At 40.5% G+C, this 24,592-nt stretch overlaps 1 protein-coding gene across 3 annotated transcripts in view; it reads right to left on the bottom strand.

The window, feature by feature from the left end:
- Positions 1–9,401: 9,401 nt before the first annotated feature.
- Positions 9,402–24,592, bottom strand: part of mad1l1 (mitotic arrest deficient 1 like 1) — an 80,812-nt gene continuing 65,621 nt past the window's right edge. For all 3 annotated transcript variants that reach the window (XM_049571371.1, XM_049571373.1, XM_049571372.1), the window contains exon 18: positions 9,402–12,191. In XM_049571371.1, coding sequence (XP_049427328.1) covers positions 12,042–12,191 — 150 coding nt within the window. In that variant the 3' untranslated portion in view covers positions 9,402–12,041. The remainder of the gene's footprint in view (positions 12,192–24,592) is intronic.

The following is a 24,592-nucleotide window of genomic DNA, read 5'->3' as shown; positions in this document are numbered from 1 at the left end:
CTATGGCCAATGTCTCGAGCACTCGGCAACTAACACCAAAACAATATAGATTAATAGACAGTACAACAGTTAAGAGGAAAAATATGTATTTTTGATTTTGGGATGCACTGTCCCATTTAGCAGGATGTATGCTACTCAAAGTAACTATGTGTTTTGTCATTAAAGCATCTTTCAGTTCACTTTGATAAATAAATTTTAAATGTGAAAAAATGAGACAATTCCACTAAAAACTAGAGCTGTCTCTATGTTGCTTTCTGCCCTCACACTACAAACTGCCAATTTAAGATTTTACCTTGCAGGTTCATCACATACAGAGTGAGCTGAAAACCATCAACATGACATTGCTGCTGAATATTTTCCAAATACTGATTTCCCACCCTCCAGAGAGCCTCTGATATCAGTTCATTCCAAGAAAGCATGAAAATCAACCTGCAGGACCTTGAAATGTGGTTGGGTTTGGTAATCCTGAATGACAAACAGTTCCTTTCCTTTGGGTTTTCTCAGTTATTGTTATAATGAAGGAGGCAACGAGTGTTTTAAAAAGGTCTACTTGTTGGTGTTTCAAGCGCATGCTGACAAATGACATTTCGGTGTTGGCCAAAGAAAAGCAACTCACTTCATACAAGGAACAAAAACAAAAAAAATCACATTAGGCCTAACACATAGTTTTCTTGTTGATGTATTTCTGACAACATACTGTAGCTTGTCAATGCAATGCTTTTTGTGTTGTTGTAGTGACTGCCACAGTTTTCAAAGCAGTCTTTGCTCAGAGCCGAATTACACAATAACAACAGCATAAACAAACAAAAAGTGCTCCATGTAATGGATTACCAATTTCAAGTTTTTTGTCTCTATGTCTCTTGCTGTATTGCAAACTGAGGAAAGCAAGAACACAATGGATGCCTGGAAGGCAGGAAATCAATCTTGAAAGTTATTCAAGAAAGGGTTTGCTTTAGAAAACGGTCAGCAAAAATTCAAAGTAAACACAATGTGAAGTCAGTGATTGAGCCAAGCCAGTGGTTTCCATGATGAATCTGTGGGGTTGTAAGATGAAGAAACGATTTCTGACTTGACTGAAATGACGGATATTCTCCCCTTTACAGGCCCTCAAAAACACTTCAAATGAGACAACTAGGACTCACTTGAACTGCTCGCACTATGGCTGCGCGATCATGGCAGAAATCATAATCACGATTATTTTGGTCAATACTGAGAACACGATTATTTAACACAATTACTGTACTTATATACTTTAGAAACATCATGCGTTTATTGAACTTTAACATTTCCTTGAACTCTAAATATGATTTAACTGTTGCTGACTTATTGGCCATGATTCTTACAGTAAGTTAAGGCATTTGACTGCACTGCAGCTTGCGCTCATTTACACAGGATAGGCACAACAGACTGATTAAAATACACATGTGATGACACGTTGTAGCTGGGCTCAAGCTCTTCAAACCATATGGTTTAATATGGTATTCTATTTGATGCAAGGTGCAGTAGGTAGGAGTGTGGACGGATATCCACAGCGTTAGTTATTACTTTGGCACAGTCAGAATCTGAGGCAGGAGGTTGCCTGAACACTGCTGAGAAGGACTCACCTTCCAATGTGTTTTTGTCTCACTCTGTTAATCGACACATTCAGGTGATGCCATCGAAATGAAATGTTAGCAGCCACCCTGACAGCTCCACCTCGTAACTAACTCAATGGGCTGCAACAATTGGTGGTTTTTTTTTGTTTTTTTTTTAACAGAAAAAGTTGCTAGAGGCTCTGAAGAGTTGCTTAATCTTAAACACCGAGTGCACCGATCAAAAGGAACAGCTCGCATTGGATTTGTAACACCAGACAAAGCGAGAGTATCATTGCAAAATGGATTATCCTTTTATTTATTATCTTGTTTTCATAATGGTTGGAAGCCAAAATTGTAATTGAAAATGACATTTGATTAATGTAACCATATCAAAAAATAGCATGAACATCCAAAAATGTTAAATACTGGGTGCTGGGGGAAAAGAAAAAATATAAAAATACAAAACCAGGTCCACACACCAGAAACTGCTCCTTTTGGAAATTTTAATTGCATCACCACGTGTGATGTTTCGGGCACCAGCCCTTCATCAGACATGAAGAAGATAAGGAGACACACCTCTATATATACAACCAATGGTGGTCTCCCAGCAGATCATGTGATAATAACAATAATAATAATGATAACTTTATTTGTATAGCACTTTTCAATATAAATAACAAAGTGCTTTACAGCATAAAATATCAGCACACACTCAATATCAACACAAAATACATACAAATTGGGGGGCGCTGTCGAGCAGCTAATGGAGTAGGTCGTGAGTTGGGTGAGCTCTGCAGAAAATATGATTTAACTTCTTTTTTTTGGCGCCCTACACCAACAATAAGATACAAGAAAACCATCTAAAGCACTAACTAAAGTTTTGAGCAGACTCCCGGTTTGTTTACTCCCACTTTTTCCTTGTAAATGCGTAAATACAGCTATACGGGGAAGGCCGCTGCTAGCAAGACAAGCGCTGACACACCTAGCAACATGTCCGAGCCCACTGAGCAAAATGTGATGGACATGAAAACTGAGATACTCTCTTCACTCAAAATGGAAATAGCTGGTCTTTTCCAAGCGGCGCTGAAGCGTGCGCTCACTGCGCCCACTGTCAGTGACAGTGTTGGACATGGAACGAGGCCTTTCCGCCTGCTCAGACGAGGTAACAACTAGGAATACCCATAGAACCTCTTGACATAATAGCAATGTTTGGTGTAGCACCGCAGGATTTATGCCCCACTCGACATGGCAAAAACATGATGGCCTTTGCTATGCTACTGGCTAGAAGACTCATATTGCTTAAATGGAAAGACAAATCTCCTCCAACCTTCAATCAATGGATCAGGGATCTTCTGCACCATCTGACTTTAGAAAAAATCCGCTATGCCACAAGAGGCTGTGCCCTCAACTTCTATGCTATATGGCAACCAGTGCTAGATCATGTTGAAAAGATAGATGCGTCAGACATTTTAAATGTATAGATATAACCCCTTCTTCTTTTTACTATCCTTTTATTTTTATTTGTGTATGTTTTTGTTTGTTTTGTTAACTTGATTTGCAGATTTTTGTGTATGTGTGTATGCGTTTTCTTTTCTTTCTTTCTTTTTTTTTTTTTTTTTTAAATCATGTACATTTATTATTGAACCTGTGCTTTAATGTGGACTTGTGGTGGTGCAGTGGGGTGGGGCTGTTTGTGGGGTGGGATTGTATTGAAATGTATATCAAATTGTATCTTTTATAACTTAAAAAAATTTAATAAAAACAGACATGAGAATAAAAAAATACATACAAATTAAACATTACTTCATAAAAGCCTTCCTGTAAAAGTATGTCTTGAGGAGCGATGTAAAACGAGGAACAGACTCTGAAAACCTGATTTCCTCAGGCAAATTGTTCCAGAGTCTAGGGGCCCTGATTGCAAAGGCCCTGTCACCTTTTGTTTTCAGCCTAGACCTTAGAACAGCTAGCAGGACCTTATCAGTGGATCTCTGACTGCGAGCTGGTTTGTGTGAGGATAAAAGGTCTGAAATATAGGCAGGGGCTAGCCCAAGTCTGGTCTTAAAAACAAATAAAAGAATTTTACAATCAATTCTAAAATGAACAGGCAGCCAGTGCAGGGATGCTAAAACGGGGGTGATGTGGTCACATTTTTTAGACTTAATTAAAAGCCAAGCTGCAGCATTTTGTACTAACTGTAGATGGTGAATTGATTTCTGGCTGAGACAGGTATATAAGCTATTACAGTAGTCGAGGCGTGAAGAAATAAAAGCATGGATGAGTTTCTCCAAATCTGTGGCTGAGATAAAAGACCTGACTTTGGCTATGTTTCTCAAATGATAAAAACATGTCTGGACCACTTTTTTACATGAAGTTCAAAGTTCAAGTCCTGGTCAAAAATGAAGCCGAGGTTTCTGGCTGAGGGTTTTACAAGAGGTGTTAAATCGCCAAGGCTTTCCAAAATTAGTTTTCTTGTTGTGGATGGACCTATAACAATGACATCGGATTTTGACTGAGTTGGAGAAAACTGTCTGACATCCAGTATTTTATTTCTGTGATACAGTTGCGGAGGGCTGCTATATTAGACTGATCACCGGGATTGATTGGGATGTACAACTGTGTGTCATCTGCATAACAATGAAAATGGACATTGTATTTACGGATGATGTCACCTAGAGGGAGCATGTAAATGGAAAAGGGAACAGGGCCCAGGATCGACCCCTGGGGATAACACATGTAGTAAATGGACCTGCACTTGTATAGCACCTTTCTAGTCATCTGACCACTCAAAGTGCTTTTTACACTACAATTCACATTCACCCATTCACACACATTCACACACTGGTGGCTGAGGCTACCATACAAGGTGCCACCTGCCACTCAGTTTTTAACACACTCACACACAGATGGAACAGCCATCTGGAGCAGTTTGAGTTTCAATATCTTGCTCAAGGGTACTGACATGCAGAGTGGACGACCCACTCTACTGTACCTCCTGAGCCACAGCCGCCCCTATACAGCTATACAGGAACCCAGTACAACACAGTGCAAAACCAGTGCGAAATTTACAAAAATGCCAGCGGTGTCTAGAGTAACACCTCACATATCATGACTGAAACATCAGAAAAAAAAAATGTCATGATGACATGCAAATTCAAGGTGCAATTGTAGAAGAAGATATTCATCCTTAACTTGATCATGTTTGATGAAAGGCTGGTGCCAGAAACGTCACATGTGGTGATACGATTTGTGCGGGCTTGTTTTTGTATTAATCTATCTCTAATCAATAGTTTAAAACCATCCAGGATCTTCTGACTGTTCCCTGTTGGACTCCTTTTAACACTTCGGATGTGTTTCAATATCCCAGCACTTATCTTGTTATTATTACAGCTACAAAATGATGGCTAAAACTGTAAAAACAAGACCCAGTTTGTAATAAACAGGAAAAACCATTTAAAAGAGATGCATCCGCTACAACGCCCAGAGCAGTTTCAGGTAAAAGTTGTACTGAATTCAGGTGCAAAAACAGCTTGTGTAGCAAAGAGTTAGGAGTTTAACTGCTGTCACAGCACACATTACTGTATGTACACATGCATGCTGTCTCTCCCTCTCACTCACACTCACTCACACACACACACACACACACACACACACACACACACACACACACACACACACACACACACACACCATTCCCAGTGAGTACAGTATTATGCTGTTTCTACTCTATGGGGAGCCCAAGGGAAAGCTACTCAGATCTAAACTAAAGCATGACAGCTGCTCTGTCTCTCTCTGTTGGGACTTAAGAGAGGGAGAGAATGGGAAACTGCAGGAAAAGGTGGGAGAAAGACTCACTTCAGAGGGAAAGATACGGAGCTTCCTGTGTGAGTGGAAACAGGCAGATGGAGAATTTAGTGAGGAAGGTATAGACTGGAAGAAAAGAGGGACGAGTGATGAAACAAAGACGTGACAGGTCTTGTCTCTCCTCTCTTTCCGTCCCATAAGCCTCTCTGGTTTCCAGCTGAGGCTTGTCTCTGTAGTGCTGATGCGTCCTCACAGCAGGTCTTACTTATCAATATTTCTCTGTGGGTGGAAAAAAAAAAGCTGAAGATGAAACTGAAATGCCACTCCTATATATTATAATAAATTAAACATGTGCAAGAATTGCCTTTAAAGATTTAGTGCCGCCTTGAAATGATTTCTGCTGCGAATTTTTAAAACACTCCTTTCAGATTGTTTACTGCTTGATGAGGATTGGTGCGTAAAATCTGAAGAACGCTGCAGAGTTTATAAAGCTCAGCTTTGGCATTTTCAACCTCAGCCTACCTCTTCATTTATACTTAATGAGATATCAGGGGGTGTACTAATTGTTTTCGACTGAGAGATGATGGGCTGTTGAAATAAAGATAAAGGAATGAATAAAAGAGTGGAGAGAAGCGGGAAGAGCAGAGAGGTTGAGGGGAAGGAAGAAAATAAAGGTTAAACAGGTAGTGAAAGACAGAAATGGAAATAACGTGGATGAAAGCTGAATGGAGAGGGTCTACTTCTTCCCTGTAGGCAGAACTCAAAGAACAGAACATTACAGCTGCAGAAGCTCATCAAAAGGGTCTCTACAGAGTGGCTTCTGTTTTGCACTAATGACGTGGCAGTAACTTCCTACCCGTTGTGGAGCAAACATTTATCTTCATGTAGAGAAAATAATTGTTTCTTCTCCTTTTATTTTATTACTCGCGGGTCAGTTAATTCTCACTGGTGAAACGGAGCCAACCATGGGTTAAATTGACTACAAGCACAAACTTTAAAAAATGAATGACGATTTAAACACAGCTCCTTTTCGGCTGTAGCTAGAGGCTACTGGAGACTATTGTGTAAGCACCATAATACACAGAGGAGTCCTGACGGTCTGACTGGGGCGAAGAAGAATAAAAATAAAAGGAGAATTCCAAATTTGCCTCTTCCACAGAGTGTTAGACAGGTTCAAGAGTTCCTCCACCATCCAACAGTATCTCTGGAGGTTATTTGACGGCTTGTCAGATAAGTCCCATTTCATGACCTCTTCAAACGTATCCCACATCGGAGTTGTTGTTTACATGACTACTGCAGACCCTGTTTTTCTGGCCTCTTGATATTTGTCTGATACTTAAATAAAGCTAACTAAGCTCAAAAAACCTCATTCCTCAGCTTCCCTCACTGCTGGTGTCCGGCACTGAGTTATTGGGATGCCAAAAAGACTGACTCCAGCAATCAACTGGTTATAACTGCAGAAAGAAAAGGGCCCAGCTCAGCCCAGATCCTGCATGGATTTGATTTCAAGACCCGCTTCAGAACTGGCTCGCCAAATGCAAGACCATACCCATCCTGCCACTTGCACATATGACCAACCAATTTTATTACGAAACACCCACGATCCGACCTGCATGTTCTTTTTTTAAGCCTCCTTTAGCCCCTCCAGGACCCGATGCAGGACTGATCAGAGAGTCTGGTTCCAGAACAGGTTTCATGCATACAGTTGGTGAAGCTCCATCTCTCACAAGCTCAGGCTCCTTCTACAGTGATGACGAAGAGCTGAAATTGCACATCAAAATAGAAAGTTTTTGTCACTAGGGATCTGCATAAAAAAGCACCTGCCACCAAACTGAGAATGCATCTGGCTCTGTGCACTTGCACAGGATTGTGGGATTTTGCCCCATGTTACTCAGGTTAAGGTAGACCAGGCTCAGCTTCCAGATTCGCCTACAAGCTCTGATCTCCGGGGGCATCTGATATCCTAGTACGAGCAGACAGAGGTCTTTGAATCACACTTTGTGGGTGTTCAGACAAAAAACAGCCTTGCTTTGAAAAAAAAAATACAAGGATCTGTGTTAGTGAAGGTGTGTGTAAGGCACTGGTGAGACAGTAAGATATGAAACAGGAAGTCCAGCTGGAGACACAGAGCCATGAGCTTGAAGGTTTAAGAGATGCTGAAACACAGCACAGTGGTTTATAACATATAAAGAAGAATTTTAATGTTCTGAAAAATGATTGTGATTTGTGATATTGGGCTACATAAATAAAATGAAGTTATTTGATTTCAGTGGAAATAATTTTATCTTTCATTGCAATGATTGCAAGGTAAATGCTAGCAATACGGCTTTCAGATTCATCCAGGAACGTGATCTTGCACATATTTGATAGGCAAACACATCTTGCCAGATGACAACATAAGTTTTCTACTGGAAAAACCTTGCACTTCTCTTTTTTGCTGAAGCTCTCTGTGTTTGCAACTCTACTGTGTCAATAGAGTGGCCTTATCCAAACGTATGGGGGGCTTTGTTATTTAACACAGTACATGTACTGAAGTCAGTGTGAATGCGGTCTCAACCATGACCATGGGTACAGGCCCGGCCACCAGATGTTTCCCTCCAAGTTAAGCCCTGTTTCCACCGAGCAGTACAGTACGGTTCAGTTTAGTTCAGTGCGCTTTTTTTTCTGTTTCCACTGTGAAAAGTTGTGGATGGTACCAATGGAACAGTTCTGTACCGTTCCAGTTTTGGTCCCCCCTCTGTTGGGGTACCTAGCACACAGATCTGGTACTAAAATGTGGAGCTGTGAACACTGCAGTCTGTTGATTGGTCAATAGAGGACAGTCACTCAGGGCTGAGTTGTGGCTGGTTTTGAGGCTCATGTAACCACTGTTCGAACCGTGGAGAATTTTACATATATTAGTAAACTGTACATATTTTATTACCAATTTTATTACGAAACACCCACGATCCGACCTGCATGTTCTTTTTTTAAGCCTCCTTTAGCCCCTCCAGGACCCGATGCAGGACTGATCAGAGAGTCTGGTTCCAGAGCAGGTTTCGTGCATACAGTTGGTTAAGCTCCATCTAACTACAAAATGAAAAGATGTTTTGCTGTCTCTTGCAACAGCTGGCGTCAGAGAAACAGCTAACTTTATTTACTGGGCCAACTGCCGGTAACTTTTAAGGTGGAACGTTAACTTGTAATGTTACTCAATGTATGAGTCGACAACGTGACCCTATCAACACACCTTAAATATTCCACATGACAACTTTGACCATTACTTTAGTTTTATATGACATACACTTTTAGTTATGAGTGGATCTTAAAGCGTTTATATAAATCAATTTCGGCCAGGTTATGTGAACTGCATATATTTTAAACCTCACTTGGAGGAATGAAAAGAGTCGAGTAACGTCAGGCCATGGCAACACTAAACCCCTGAGCTTGCCTGAGAAGGACTAAATGCACAAATGTGCTATTTTTAAATATCCCATGGAGAGAGACTCTCACTGCAGCCTGTTTTATTTTGTTCTGAAAACGTCAGCGTGCAGCCTCGTTGTGTGGACGATTAACAAGGTGCAGACTTCCCACATAGTCACTGATAATGAGGAAACACAGTGAGTGCTGGATGGAGCAGTGAGTGACAACAACCCCGCCCACATCCAAGAGTACTGTTTGCGGTGGAAACACTAGGGTCAAGTACCATGTCTGACTTTTGGTTCCGAAGGTAACATACCCAAAGTGTCTGGTGGAAACAGGGCTTATGTTTCCTCCCAGGAGTCCCTGTTGGCTTTGCTCTGTCATGAAGACACCGTTACATGGAAGTATTTGATCACATTTAAGTCTTCAGCTCACTGGGACTGACTTTGAAGAACCTAACAGAGCCATTACACCTGGTAACAGAGCACGCAGGGTCACGCAACAAATCGGTGGTGAGAATTGTCATTAAATCTTCCAGCTTCTCGCAGCCTCTGGATGTGGTGTGTCGTGGTCACTTTCAGAGGTACAGTAAATGAGTTGCTGTAAAATGAATATACTTTCAAGTCAAGTCACACAGTGTGCTTTATTGATTACATTTGCATTTCAAATTAAAAACGGTAACAAGGTACAGTAAATTTGTGGGATGCGGACATTAGAGATAAAGCCACAGAACATCACACTCTGCTGAAAGGGAACGCTGTATGCTACAGTACTGCATGTCTTGTACAGCCTATATGAAACCCTCTCATATATAAACCCTCTGTATTGAGAACTGCGGGGTGAGCAGAAGATGTGCTGTGTTGTGAAAAATGGACGAGCATGCGAAAATGGAAAAAAACAAAACAAAGACAGTATGTGGCATGTACTGTACGGAGAATATGTTTTCTCATGAGACATATGGCTGCACCAGCTGGAGTTCTTATATTGTTGCTGTGATAAGTGGCTTTATTCTCAGCTCACTTCCTTTTGTTTCTCAGTTTTATTGGATTGCTCCCTCGCTTCCTCTTCACCCCATGTTTATTTCTGCCATTTCTCTTTATTGCTGCCTAGAAATTTCCCTTGTCTTATCTCGTGTTCATGCTCGCGCCAACACACACAGGCATGGTCGTTAGCTAAATTCGAAACTGGAGGAATTCATAGTTCATTCAAATCAAATTCATATCCTAAGACTTCTGTCTGGGTTATAAAGGCTTTAACAGTAAGCAAAATGCATTTTTAGTGAGTTTTACCAAATGTTTACAGACATTCAAGCATCTGCACGTGTGCTTTCTTGGTCTAATCCTTATTGTATGACACACTGATGTCGGTTAACCATGTGCATGAAGCAGGTGATAAAACTGCGTCTGTGTGATGAGGCTGATACGGGTTTTTTTTTCCTTTCAGGGTTAAAACGAATGAGAACAAAAATGTAATTTGTTCAAATTATTTCAAACAGCACCCATGTAATCTAATTTTAAACTAACATTAAATTGTAAAACAGATGTGATTCGGTTCATTCGCTCTGCCTTCACTGCCTCACCAATGACAAGTGATTTTTTTGTTGCTGCAGTCATGTTAGAATAAATCTGCTGCATTTTTTTTTTTTATTAAAAAAGGGAGAGTATGACCGCTATATGTAATATCTGAAATGACATTTAGTTCTCAAAAGGTTTGGTGTCACAATTAATGCTTCAGTTTAAAGACGAAAACAACAATTGATGAGCTTACTGCAACAGATCCAGGAGACACACTCACAGACTCTGTGCGTTCTACTTTTTGTTGTGCTACACTGTGAACTCTGAATTTAGTGAGGCTATTATAGATCAAATATTGGATTTTTTTCTCATGGTCAAACCACAGTGCATATTTTGAATGTAGTATAAAGGCAAGGTTGGCTCTTATCTCTGTTTTCATCTAACATTTTATTTCCTCCCTTTTTACCTCTTCTAATAAAAAAAGACCACAGAGACCGAGTTCAGGAAACTTTAGTTTGAACTTATCTATATTTAAGCACATACTAATGAATTAAAAGAATAAAATACATTAACAACAAAGAATGTGCATGTACTTCCTTAATCAGTTAGACTCTGATGAAAACTAGCTTCAGATTTTGCATTGTATGTTTTTGCAGACCACAGCTACGTCGCATTTGTTTGTTTCATATGCATCTTATCAATGTTTCTAAGGTGATGTGGTTCTGATTACATGTTTATGAGCTCACTTCATCATCAGGAGGTGGAGGGGATGGCTGACAGCGTGATACCTAGGTGAGACGGCTGCCAAGCTGCAGACCGCTGCGGGTCACTGTTACAAACCAACAAACAACAACACTGGTTGTTTTTTAGTGAGTCATTGCTACGTTTCCAGCCGTGAGTAACCAGGGCCAAGCGGATTTTGTGCATAAATATGACCACACAAAGAAATGTTATGATTCAACATATTGGCTACATGATACCATACAAATGGTATGTTTCCGTGGCTGGAAGTCACATACAATGCCAACATTTATCCTGATGATGAGGTTTAATTTTGATATATAGCAGGACACAAATGAGGAGAAAGAGACATTCTGATAGAATCCACATGTCTTGTATTTAACTGGATTTCTTTGACACTATCTTTGGATTGGCTCTGACTAGTTGTAAACACAAATCACGTGTAAAACCTTTTGTATAAGGCAGCAAGAAAGATCACACAAAAGACAATAAAAGGGAGTCAACAAAGACGCAGCCTTGGTGAAGGCCATGCAAAACACATTCACTGCAGATCCAGAGAACCACAAAAATGTTTCTCCACATCGTGTGTATTTTACTTAAGAGGGGTAATGTACTTCAAAACCTTTCTGTAAAAAAAACCCCCACTCCAAATCCAAAAGTCGGTGGCTTCTGTGTGTCATTTTCATGACGACTTAGTCCTGTTAAGAAAAAACGCATTTCTCAGAGCTTCATTGATGAAATATTCAGCGTACAAATAGGGATACTGAGCTGCTTCCTTAGCCTTTCTGAATACAAGATGGAAGTATTTCATCAAACAAGGTGTTCATCCTCCACAACACAGCGCTGACTTCACTATTCACATGTCAGAGCTGTTCAGAGAGCACTCTGTGAATATCAAATGCGAGATAAAGGAAAAACAAAACAAGAAAGAAAGTAAAAGACACAGGAAATTAAAAAAAAATCCCATCTTAAATTTTCAGCGCTACGTCTGAGTTGGTGTCAAGTTACTTCAGAATGTGGTTTGTCGGCTGAAGAGGTCCAGAGTCACAGCGGAGAGGAATGCTGGGATGCTCTTCTGGTGGTGCAGGTGAAGGGCCACCATCTCTGCCAGAGTTTTGGAGAACTCTGTCTCCATGAGCTGCATGCTTCCACTGGAGCCCTGCACACACACAAACACACAAACATCAGAAGACAATACAAAATATCAAACAATAAGACCTGAGTTTTCCACTAGATCCATCTCCAGAGAAAAAAACTTTCAAAGTGAGAGCAAGATCACTTAAAGTTGTTATTGTCTACAGGGGATTGTCAAGTGCGTGCGTGTGTCTGTGTGTGTGTGTGTGTGTGTGTGTGTGTACGCATTCACAGCAGGGTGAAGGTGTCTAAATCTGTGTGGATTAATTAAAAGGAATGAGGAGCAGCTCGGGGCGATGGAGTGAAGGAGAAAGGGATGAGAGAAACGAGGGATAAAGTAATTAAAGCATTGCAGGGAAGGAGGAAGGTAGCGAGGAGCAGAGTCCCATGGCATGCTGGGAAGATATTGAGACGTCTGAGAAATGTCCTGTGTCAATGTGAGTAAGAGACACAGATCTTTATTTGATATGTATCATGAGAAGGCTTATAAAGCAAATGGCAAGGGGAAATACTCCGAGAAGAAATTAGACAAGAAACTAAAGTCCAGAGGACAAAAAAAGGAAGTGGGAGAATGATCTCATATGGCGTCACATTATTTCCCACATGGACATTTTACTGAAACTCCAACTCAGTAAATGTCCGCCTACTGAATGTGATATTGAGCTAAATAAGTTCCCAAAAATATGATTTTAAAATATACAAAATACTCCTACTTGAGCTCAGCATTATTATTTATAAATGGACCAGATTTGAGCATGCTACATTGGAAGGTATTGTAGCTGATGCAAAAATAAATAAATAAGTAAATCCTACTTGATAAACCAATTAGTGTGCTTCCTCACACACAACAGGCTGAGGTGAACTCAGCTGTTCACTTTTGTGTGAACAGCGACAAATCTCTGAGGGGTGAGAGGAGAGGATAACTGAACTAATGACATTTGCCAGTTGACTGCACAACGCTAAACCGAGGCTAAACGCAGCATGGAGAGTGCTGGAGAGACACAGACAGAATGACTTGCTGTTTCTCTGTTGTTCTTTCGCCAAACGTACAAAAACGCACCGACATTATCTTAAAGTCGAGCTGAAAGAAGTGTGAGGGTTGATTGATTTTTGGCAAAGTTTTGTTTTCATCTTCACTTAAAAAGACTTAATCTGGTTGATCTGGTGGAATTTCCACACGGAGGCGCCTTCCACATGGAGTCAGTTAACACTTCCTTGAGTTAGAACAAGTATTTGCGCAGTCACTTTATCATTCTATGAAATGACTATGGGTTTAGTCTATATGTTAATTGCACCAGCTGTTTCTTTCTTTGCCCCCTTTCTACAGAATACCAAGTATGTCTGCAACTCTAGACCAAAAAAATAAAAAATAAAAGACTGATCTGCTGCCTTACCCCCACCACCAAAGTGTAAGGCAACATCACATCCACTTTGATGTCGGCGATGCCACCACTATCAAGACATAAATAAAAAGACTTCAACTTTCAGAGCAACTTTCAAAAGTGTGGAGAGTCTGTATGTGGAGCTCTGGGCTTCAGTGCTTTTTTTGTGTATGTGAAGTGGGCATATTCAACTTACCGAGTATAAATTTGAGTACAAGTCAACTCTGCACATTCACTGGATAATTTCTGCACAATTACCACTTCTAAATACTGCGCTGCTCTTTAATTCTATTGAGATATATATTGTCAATATTTCTTGTAGTAATTTTTCATGTTTTCATTAAAAAAATTCTATCCTTTATTTGTCTCTTAATTTCTCAATATTTGCTTTTATTTTTTAATCTAACTTTTTCTTAATATTTTTGCTATGCACCAAAAACACAAAAGCAAATTCATTGTATTTGAAAAAGGATTCTGATTCTGACATTGCTCTTAAATAACAAGTCATGTGGCCCTTGTGGCACTGACTCCTCCTCTTCCTCAGCTTTTATTGGCCATTGGCACTTTATGATAGTATACAGCCAAGAGTCAAAAATAAATCTGACTCTGAAGAGGCCTGAGAGAGGAAATTAGGAAGAGAGGATGACATGCAGCGAAGGTCTCCAGCCGGATTCGTTGCGGTTATGTGATAAGCACCTTAGACTACTAGGCCAGCGTGACACACGACCGTAGTGGTACTTCCAAGATTAAATGTGTACTCCTGTCTTTAATTGGGACATGATCAAAAAGTTATCAAACATAAAATAATTGTTCATTTAAAAAAAGGTGCTTCCTTTGAGTTAGATTTATGAATAGACGACATAGTAAAAAAAAATAAAATCATCTAATATGTTGTGGAAATGAAATGACAGACTTCAAGTCCCACAATTCAAAGCATTTCCAATAGTCTGGTTCATAAGTTTGAATGTGACTTTAGTAGTGATTCTTTCAATACACCTCTTGAAGTATCTCACTGACATCTGCACAATGGACCAACTTCAACACTGACAAAAAAATAAAAACAAAAACATTCACACACCGGGAACCACCTCATGCAGACATATGAAGCTGATTTATACCACGTCTACAGAAAATATACGTTACCAAGGACACGGTGCTGGTCACGTCTTCAAGAATTACTTGTTACATGTCATCTTGATGTGATTCTAAAAATGTCTTTATTACACAGGCGTGGACACTGCAGTGAAGCAAACCAAAGGCTTTTCTAATCACACCAGCTTTCTCGTGACCACTTTCCATCTAACTGCCTCACTCAGTGGCTTTATTTCTCTGACAGTCCCTGGTGTTTCCTTCCCCTGTGCGGCTGTCTGAAAGCTATGCCATATCCTCAGGCTGCTGCTCTCATCACAGGCGCACACACAAACACGTGTGTGCACACGGATCTAAAAACTGCTGGGGCTCTGGGAACATGGAACACATACATCAAAGAAAAACACTGCGACCAGTTACCATGGAGATCTCAATGTCTGAAACACCTTCTGCCGAAGTTTGTCCTCGGAACAGACTTTGTGTGTGAGCGTGTGTGTACATGCGCGTGTGTGCATGCGTGTGTGAGACACAGTGGACAAGCTGATGGGAGCCTATGGGAGCTGAGGACAGCGCGGACTCCCACAGTTAAGTCGAGAAGATAACAGTCTCATTCTCTGGAGAAACACTAGTGCCCCCACATAACATTTAGATTTCAAGTGGCCAAATGCACACGCACACACACACTGTTGTGAGCTGAGCAAAGGTTATCCAGATTTACACAGATTACAAAAGGTTATAGACACAAAACTGAAGCGGCGGTGCTCTGGGTCTCAGATAGAGAAGGAGTGTTACAGTAAGACAAGGAGGTAGGCAGAAGATGGAGAATCTATTGATGTCGGCACATTCACCATTTTGACTGAATATTGTTCGTACAACTGCCGCAGCAACAATAGAACAGTCAGTGCTTCAATACTAGCAACTTTAGCTCATGACTGAGGCCTTGCATGTATGAAACCGTGCGAGCATTGTAGAACAGCTGTAGTTTCAATTTGTCTGTCCATTTACAGACGGAGATTCTACGGCTGTGATAGCAGCTTCCGAAGACTGTGCTTAGGAACAGTGGTGTCTCGAGTAAATGTATCGTCAGCATGCTAACATGCTTACATTGGCAATACTATGACACTGTTGCTGTGACTGTGATACTAGCATTTGCTAATCAGCATTAAACACAGTATAGTTGAGACTAATGGGAATGTGTCACACCATATCATTTTTAGTATTACTGGTATAAGTTTTAAATGCTAAAAAAAAATACTAATATCATGTAGGGGTGTAACAATACATCTGCCTGGATTAATATATCAATTCCAATATCATGGATGACAAACGAAGACATTGATATTTATCGTCATCTTCAAGATGAGCCTTTATTTTGAAATTCCTAGGGCATGTCTGTGTCACCATTTCCATCCAAGCTCAGTTCTTTGATAAACATTCAAACTGGGCTGGCGTCCTAATGTTACACATCCACTAGTAAGCAGCCAAGAAAAAGACAGTGAGAATATTTACTGATATCACCACGTATCGACCACCGGCCACAGAACTGAATCAAATCGGAATCGCATCATGGCAGACTTAAGCCCTGTTTCCACCAAACACTTTGGGTATGGTACGTTTGGAACCAAAAGTAACCCTTCAGACATGGTACCTAGACCCTAGCGTTTCCAACTCAAACAGTACTCTTAAATGTGGGTGTGGTTGTTGTCACTCACTGCTCTGTCCAGCACTCACTGTATTTCCTCATTACCGGTGACACAAAGCAAAGTCTGCACCTCGTTTATCGTCCATAGAACGAGGTTGCACGCTGACATTTTTTAGAACAATACAAAACAGGCTATGGTGAGAGTCTCTCTCCATGGGATATTTAAAAATAGCTTGTTTGTGCATTTAGTCCTTTTAAGGCAATCTCGGGGGTTTAGGAACAACGCTCCGTGACCCTTTTTTTTTGAGTGAGGATTAGAATATATGCCATTGAGTTATTTTTTTCTCCAACTCCAGCTGCAAGAGGCAGCAAAACATCTTATCATTTTATAGTTACAGTTTACTAATAAAACTCTCCACGGTATGAACAGTGGTTACATGAGTCTCAAGACCAGCCACAACTCAGCCCTGAGCAGAGTGACCGTCCTCTATTGACCAATCAACAGACTGCAGTGTTCACAGCTCCACCTTTTAGTACCAGATCTGTGTGCTAGGTACCCCAACAAAGGGGGGACCAAAACTGGGGTCAGTACGTAACGGTTCCATTGGTACCATCCTCAACTTTTCACAGTGGAGAAGGAAAAAAAGCACACCTGACTAAACTGACCCTACCACACTGCTCAGTGGAAACAGGGCTTTTGTGAGCAGCAAGGATCCTGTCATTGTCCGAAGAATCGATATATCGTATCGTGACAAAACTTGTGATTTTCACCCATAATATCATGGTAATGGTGATATTCAGACATGTTGATGTAATGATGTCATACTGTTAAGAAACAGCAAAAACAAGCATGGTTGAAAGTGGAACTGCTACCAGCTCCATGGTAGAGGAGTCAGGTTACAAAAAAGGAGTGATTTCAGGAGTGCAGAATCAGTGGCGTTGTTAGTCCTGGCCCTTCGATGCTACAGCCCTGAATGTTTCATGAACAGCCCTGGACTTTTCAGAGCCTTTTAGCAACTTGCTGCTCAGAGTAAACTCAGTCCACATCATTCGGCATACAGGAATCGCAGTCACCAGGTCATTTTGTCATAAGCCTGTCATAATGTACGCCTAAGTGAAGCTTGACAAAAAAAACCCTCAATATGTGTGAATGTGAGCATCATCGTAACGTAACAGCCCGTCAAAATAAATGTAGGTCTGTGTGTTTGTGTGAAGGGGTCTGACTGTCAGCGCTGAGTGACTACAGCAGGTGGAGCAGACGAGACACGACAGAGCAAACCGCACCATGTGGAAAAAAACATCAACTTGAAAAACGACTCTTTTTCAAAAAGAAAAGAAAGAAGAAAAAGTTAGCCTAAGCCGTAACTTATTAGTAATGGTTGAAATTGCCTGTTGATTCAATTGATGTATACAGTGTACACTATATACATATTGAAAAATACATTTCTGTATCTGGCAACAGTTTAAATGTGTACTTTAGATTTGTGGTTGATTTATACATATATCTATGCTGACATATAAAATCACAACAGTTAATTTGTTGCAGTTGTATTTTCTTGACATGAATAAAACAGTATTTTTCAGTATTTTGTCATATCATCAAGAATATCATTATAGTAAATATACCCTGAAATATTGTGAGAATATTATAGGGCCATGTTGCCAACCCAAGGGTGGACCCACTGACAGTGCCATCCCTAAAGCAACACCACAAGCATGGCCCGATGACACCTATTACATGTTTTAAATAAAGCAAAGGTACTTGTGTGCACAGACACTCTCACACTGATAATCAGAGTTCACCTAAAGACAATTCCACCGAGGCTATTCCTCCTCATGTGACAGAGAGTGAGAGCCGTACACAGTGTATCAGAACATACACAAGGGCAGTGTAACAACTTCATTATTTGGTGACACTTGATGTGCAAAGCCTTCACACAAACATCCTACACGCAGAAGGTTTTGACTCAGCTTGTAATATTTTTTCAGCCAGTGCCCTTCGTCATCCAAACACAGCACTGAGTGCATTTCCGGTTTGTTTGTTTTTTTCTGTCGCATGTGTAATTTTCTGCCGTGTAGAGGCACTGCATTTGCCTGTAAAATGGCACTAAATTTCATGTTTTTATACATCTTTCTGAATATAATAATACAGATGTAAATGTGACGCACATTGCTTTATACAAAATGTTTATTTCTCTCTATATGTTTTTTTCCCTTTTAATGTTGAGGTACACTGATGTTATTCCGTCAAGCTTCAGTCAAGCACTCAGGTACTTGTACAAATGTATTCAAGGAAGAGACGCAAACTTTTCAAGTGAGAAGAAAACAATATAATGAAAAAATGCTGAAATGCTTCTAGTTGTGAGGTTCAGATGAGAATCATTGGCTATCTGCAAAATTAAACTGTAACACTCTGATGTGCATTACGTTACTGTTGGCACAACACTGGAATTTCTAACTTCCACACAACAAAAATATCAATGTTTCAGGGAAAAAAACTGACATTAAGGGCATACAAATAAAAAACTGTATTATTTATTAGTCGTGCCAATGATGACTTCTCTGTTTTTGGTTAGAAGCAGAGAAGAGCAGAATGACTGTAGTTCACATTAACAGTAAGAGAGTTAGAAAGTGCAGCTGGTGCGGTTAAACCAATTAGTGTTTTATTCATGTACAAGGCTGCTTAACTGTCATGCAGCTGCCTGCCACTAGTAGGTGCTACAGAGCCGTCAGACAGCAGTCCCCCTCCCCGCTGTAACGCTCATGTAGATTAGAATTTTGAAACAGCACGGTGGGAAATTGGAGAGATGACCTCCAAGGTAGCATGTAGGCTGTGTCAGAGAAAACTGGCACACAATCACTCGACTGGAGCAATGCGCAACCACGTTCAACTCAAGCATTTGGATGTTAACCTGCATGGAACGAGGGCTGCTCAGACCAAATTGACACTGTTCACCTGGAGATGCTGTAATCCCGCCCAGTCTGAGAAGATAACGCAGCTCATCATGACAATGACCTCGCAAGATATGCTTCCACTTAACTTTGTTGAAGGTAAAAGCTTCAGGAAGTTAATACAATATGTTGAGCCTGAATACACTGTGCTGAGACCTTTTTATAGACTAGTCGACTAGTCTTGATTAAAATTTTCATTTAGTCGACAGGGAAATTAGTCACCAGGAACATCCCTAATTGTTAGGGTGAAAAGTGAGTATTGAGACTCTTTCAAATTTTCAAAAAAGATATGTATCGATGAATTAGTATTTTGGACAATGCTACAGTACATACACAATACTTTGTGATGATGTGTGTACTTCACCTTGTCATATTCTCCTTCCCTCTCCACCTGCTGCATCCAGATGATTTTAAATTGCAGACTAAAGTCTACTACAACAGTGATTTTCATGCCAGGGGCGTTTCAGATTGTTAAAAGAATGTTTCTCCAGCTAAACTCATAACCATAACAGCACAATCGACATTCAGGCAGTAACTATCCATGGAGAGAAGATAAAGTTTCACCACCGAACAACATAATGTTTTACACAGAAACCCCTCATCGGTAGCTTCTATTTATGTTTTTGTTTCTTTCATCACAGGTACATGTGCTGTGTTTCTGTGTCTGAAAATAAAGAAGCTAGTGTTTCTTATTTTATCTTTAATCAAAGTTGACTGTGCCGGTGCGCACTGAATAAACTGGAGGTATTAACAGCTCAATGAAGTGGGACAAAATGCTGAACATAATGAGGAAAAATATAAAAAAATGTAAAGTATTCTTGAATGGATGATAGTTGCTTCACAAATATAAGCGCATAATTCATTTAATGAATACATTAATAAAAATTAGCATGCATGTTCTGGTAATGTTTCACAGGGGGCCAATACCTGTATGCCTGAATTTAGCTGTACTTATATTGGCTAATCTGCATAATGAAGCACTTGGCACTAACGTTATGTGATTCTGTTCACGTACGTTAAAAACATCTTGCACCAGAGTACAGATGGAGTGGTTGAGTCATTTCTACTAGTTATCACCATTAAGGGCAGATTTATTAACCTATTAATTAGGTTTTTAATTAAAATTAAACTGTATTGTCTGAGCATTCTTCTAAAAAGGAAAAGGGGAAAAAAGCCTTGTTGGACGGCTAAAACGGAGCAGGTTTAAAACAAATGCAACCCAGAGGGCCACACATTTGGCAACACTTGTTAGATTTATTCTCTCTTTTCTTATGCACGGAAAAATTCAAAACAAGTTAATAAAAGGTCACAAGAGGTTTTTTTTTTTAAATCAGCTTTATTCAAATACTGACCTTATCAATGCTTATTTGCATATTCACGCTTCACTAAAAAGTGTTTTAAACAATATATGACCTTTATGAAAACAACAAGGTTCTGTTTATATTTGAAAACAACTGGATTTCCCTCATTCAGCTGAGGAAGTGAGAGAAAAATGCAAGGTGAGGTTAAGGTAATAACCAGTAGCGCAGACTCCTCCTGCAGGGAGACACCAACTGCATCCAGAATATAAACAAAGATGTGAGAAAACTTGTATTGGTTTCTCCAAGATTGGGGGAAGAATCTAACAAGACAAACTTGCACACAAATCTAAAAAGGACAGACCTCAACAATCAAGAGGAGGAGTGCCTCCCCGTTCATCCCCTCTTTTCATTTGTCTATCCAATTAAAGGAAATCAATACTTCCTGGCTTGAAATGCAGGGCGGGGCTTTGTAGTGACCTCATCCAACCAAGGAGCTGCATGCTGCCTGAATCACAATCACGCTCCTCTCCCAAAGCAGACAGGGTCAGAGTAAAGGTGCACACCCACGCCCTTAGACAGTTAGACAGGAACCCAGGAAAGACAAGAAAGCAATAGCAAATGACGGAGCCCTTTGTTTTCTCGCCAACACAAGGATAAGAGGCAGCACTACAAGTTGCTGTTTTCCTGACCTTGAAATGAGCTTTGCCTCTACACTTCATAACATTTGATTTTTACTTTTTTTTTGCCCTGCACAGCACACGTAGTGCAAAGGTGGAGAGTAAATGCAGATGAGGTGGCTCAGGGAGACCTGATAGGCTGGTATCAGGGCTACAACTGGAGATTATTTTCATTATCAATCAGTCTCAATTAACAGATTACTTTTTTAATTAATATATTAATGGTTTATTCTGTGAAATGTAAAAAAAGACAAACAGATGCAGCACAGTTTCCTTAAGCGTAAAGTGACATCTTCAAACATCTTGATGAGTCTGATCAGAAGTTAAAAAGAATCAAGAGACAGAGAAAAGCAGACTATCCTTACATTAGAGTGGCTTAAATATAAACATAGTTGCACGATTAATTTGATTTTGATCAACCGACTCTAATCCTATAACCTGTCCCCTTAGTTATAACTGGACAAGTTGGACAAGTTTGACAAAAGAAACACGGAAACGCTGGTTCCGCTTAGCCAGGTACAGCTGATTTTATAGGATAGTTTCTCGGTGTCAAGCAATATAGCTTTGAGAAGCCAACAGCAGGGACTACAGTATGTGATATGAAGATATATTCATGATGATAACTTTTATGAACAAGGCAACACAACATGAATTGAAGCCCCCAGTCTCAAAGTAAAAGGGAGAAGTAGAGACACAGGATGACAAGACAGTCAACACTGCTCCAGCACTGCCAGGTATGTGTCATCTTTTCCCCTTCTGAGGATTAGTAAAGGAAGTGTAAACTGTAAATCTGTCATGCTCACCTGCTTTTACAGTTTTGTTTTGTTTTTTTAACAGACAGTAAGAAAATTATGGACGTAGACACCACGATGTCACCCATTGGTTTGTGTACTCCTGTTGTGAAGCCTCAAGTTCAGCATTTTGGTCGTCGCATATTTGATCTCTGGAGCCAGAAGTGCCCATGTTTGGACGAGAGGGTGGAGCTGTGGAGGAGCAAGGGGTGGATCTGACTCACTGTATGTTCAAACCAGAGGCTTCCAAAGAGGCAAAGTCTCTCGCGGACGCCCAAGAAGCAGGGCTGTCAAAAATATTTGTGGCAGCTTTAGTCGCTCTAGTCGCTCATCACGTGAATCACTCGAACGTTCGATCATGCTTGTCAATTTAAAGGAGCCGCAAAGCGGACTACTGGCTTGAAAGCAGTGTAGTTGCTGCTTGCTGTTGTCCAGTCAAAAAGCTCACAGATGGCCTACAGAGGGTTATGTTTGGTCAATGAAAATAGAAAACAGAAATAGAACAACTTGCATGCTGCGTCGCAACATTACCCTGCAATTCTCTTCTCTTTTACTAACATTACACACTTTAAAACTCATCAGACCAACAAACTACCTCTGCGACACAGTCCCAAGCCTCATTCTTTTTATTTTGGTCTCTGTATTCGAACAGCGACACATTATAAAGGACTGAGTGGGCGCAAACGCAAGTAATCAACTTCTCGATATCAATTGTCGGAACAAGTGTGCTGTAGGACCCAAAGTTACATGGCTTGTTCTCTGGGACCCGCTTCATCGAAGCACATCAGCATTCGATTGGTTGTCGCCAAACCGCATCGGAGCTCATTACCATAAAGTTAAATGAGTTTTAACTCCCCTCCTGACCCGCTGATGAAGATGCGCGGCTGATGACCAGGTTGCCCAAGTCGCCAGGCTCTCATTGAAAATTAATGACTTCCGCTGTTTTGGAAGGTCTGATCGCTGTTGGTTTGAATGTACAGTCATAGGCTGTGTTAATGCCTAACAAACAGCCTGTCACTCATATAGGCCACACCCTTAATTATGCGTAACTTTAAGTCTTGGTAAAATTTAAATGGGTACGTTTTAGAAAAATCCAACCCTCTGAACAGTTGCCATGAACAAGGAAATTAGCTTTTGAGACCAAAACTGTTTTTTGTACCAGGCTGTGAACATGTTTATTTCTGCTGTAAAGTTGAGCGTTATTACATAGGGATCTATGGGGACTGACTCTAGACCAGCCTCAAGTGGCCATTCAAGGAACTGAAGTTTTCAGCACTTTTGCATTCTGGGTTCATTTTCCAGCCCTGGAGGCTGCCGCTTGTTTTTTACATATGCATCTGTAGCATCCAATTTGAAAAGTGCCACTGCGGTCCATCCACTGCGCTCACAGTTACCACAACCTTGCAAGAAAACACCAGAGTGATGCCAAATAACCACACAGACTTTAGCACACATTAGACTGGCTGGTTATTTCTTAGAAATGTAACCCTCAATTTCTTTTCTACCAATCCATTCATCAATCTCCTCACACTCTCTCCCTTTCCCTCTCTCATCCCCGTCTGCCGCCCTCTGCTCATCCAAAAATCACAGGATTACCAGGGGGCAACAGCCGTGTGTGTCATGGCATTCTCTCTGTCTGGCTTAAGTGGCGTTTAATTTTTAATTCTTAAAACACATTTGTCACTGAGATATAATGTGATACAGCTGGATTGTTGTTGTAATTGTTTTCATTTAATTTAATAGCAGCGGGTAAACAAACTGTTTTCTGTCTCTCTGAGGATGGTCATTGGTGAAATGATGTCAACTGATGCCATCATATTAATGACTTTAATAAACTACTGCTTACTTCACCGTTTAAGTTGCAGTTACATTACTGTTGTATGTAAATGTAACAAAATTTGGTTAAATGCAACCTTATTCATCAACTGTCTAATACAAGGCACACATTTGTATTGTACTAATGTGGATTATCATTTTGCAGGAGAATAAATTAAGTCACCCATAGAAAACACACCACCTACTCAAACATGAATTCAACTTTAAAAGGACAGTGATCTGCTTACGGAGGCCTGTTTTTATCATCTTCTTGCCTTGCCACTCTGAGTGCCCTGGACAACATTTATTTATTTTTCTAACTCGGAAAAGCTCTCCGCATTCTCATTTCAACTGGATGAGCCGTTTCTATGATATGTCAATGTGACTGGTGAGACAAGTAATGTGACTGGCTGAAAAGATGATTAATCACCACTCTCCTACAATTTATATTTTAACTCCCCCAGCTGTTTACGCCTATATGAAATGCTTATAGACAGCCTTGCTGTCCTTACAGACATGACATACTACAGTACTTTGCGCTGGTCTTTGCAACTGTACTGTTAAATTTGGAGCCTCAGCCTGTGTGTGCATGCGTGGATGTGACAGATGGCTCTATATTGAGGTGGTGACATCCAGTTCACAGATCAGTTGACCTCCATCTCTGCTCTCCACTGCTAATGAGGGGACTTTTCTTCCCTGTCTTACCCTCTCTGCCTGGTTCTGTCCTCCCTCTGCTGCATAGATTTGCCTCCAATTCATCTTTGTGCTGAGGCCGAG

Source organism: Epinephelus fuscoguttatus, linkage group LG3, assembly GCF_011397635.1.
Source record: "Epinephelus fuscoguttatus linkage group LG3, E.fuscoguttatus.final_Chr_v1".
NCBI lineage: Eukaryota > Metazoa > Chordata > Actinopteri > Perciformes > Serranidae > Epinephelus > Epinephelus fuscoguttatus.
Note: the sequence above shows the minus strand (reverse complement) of the source record. Positions and strands in the feature narration are given on the sequence as shown.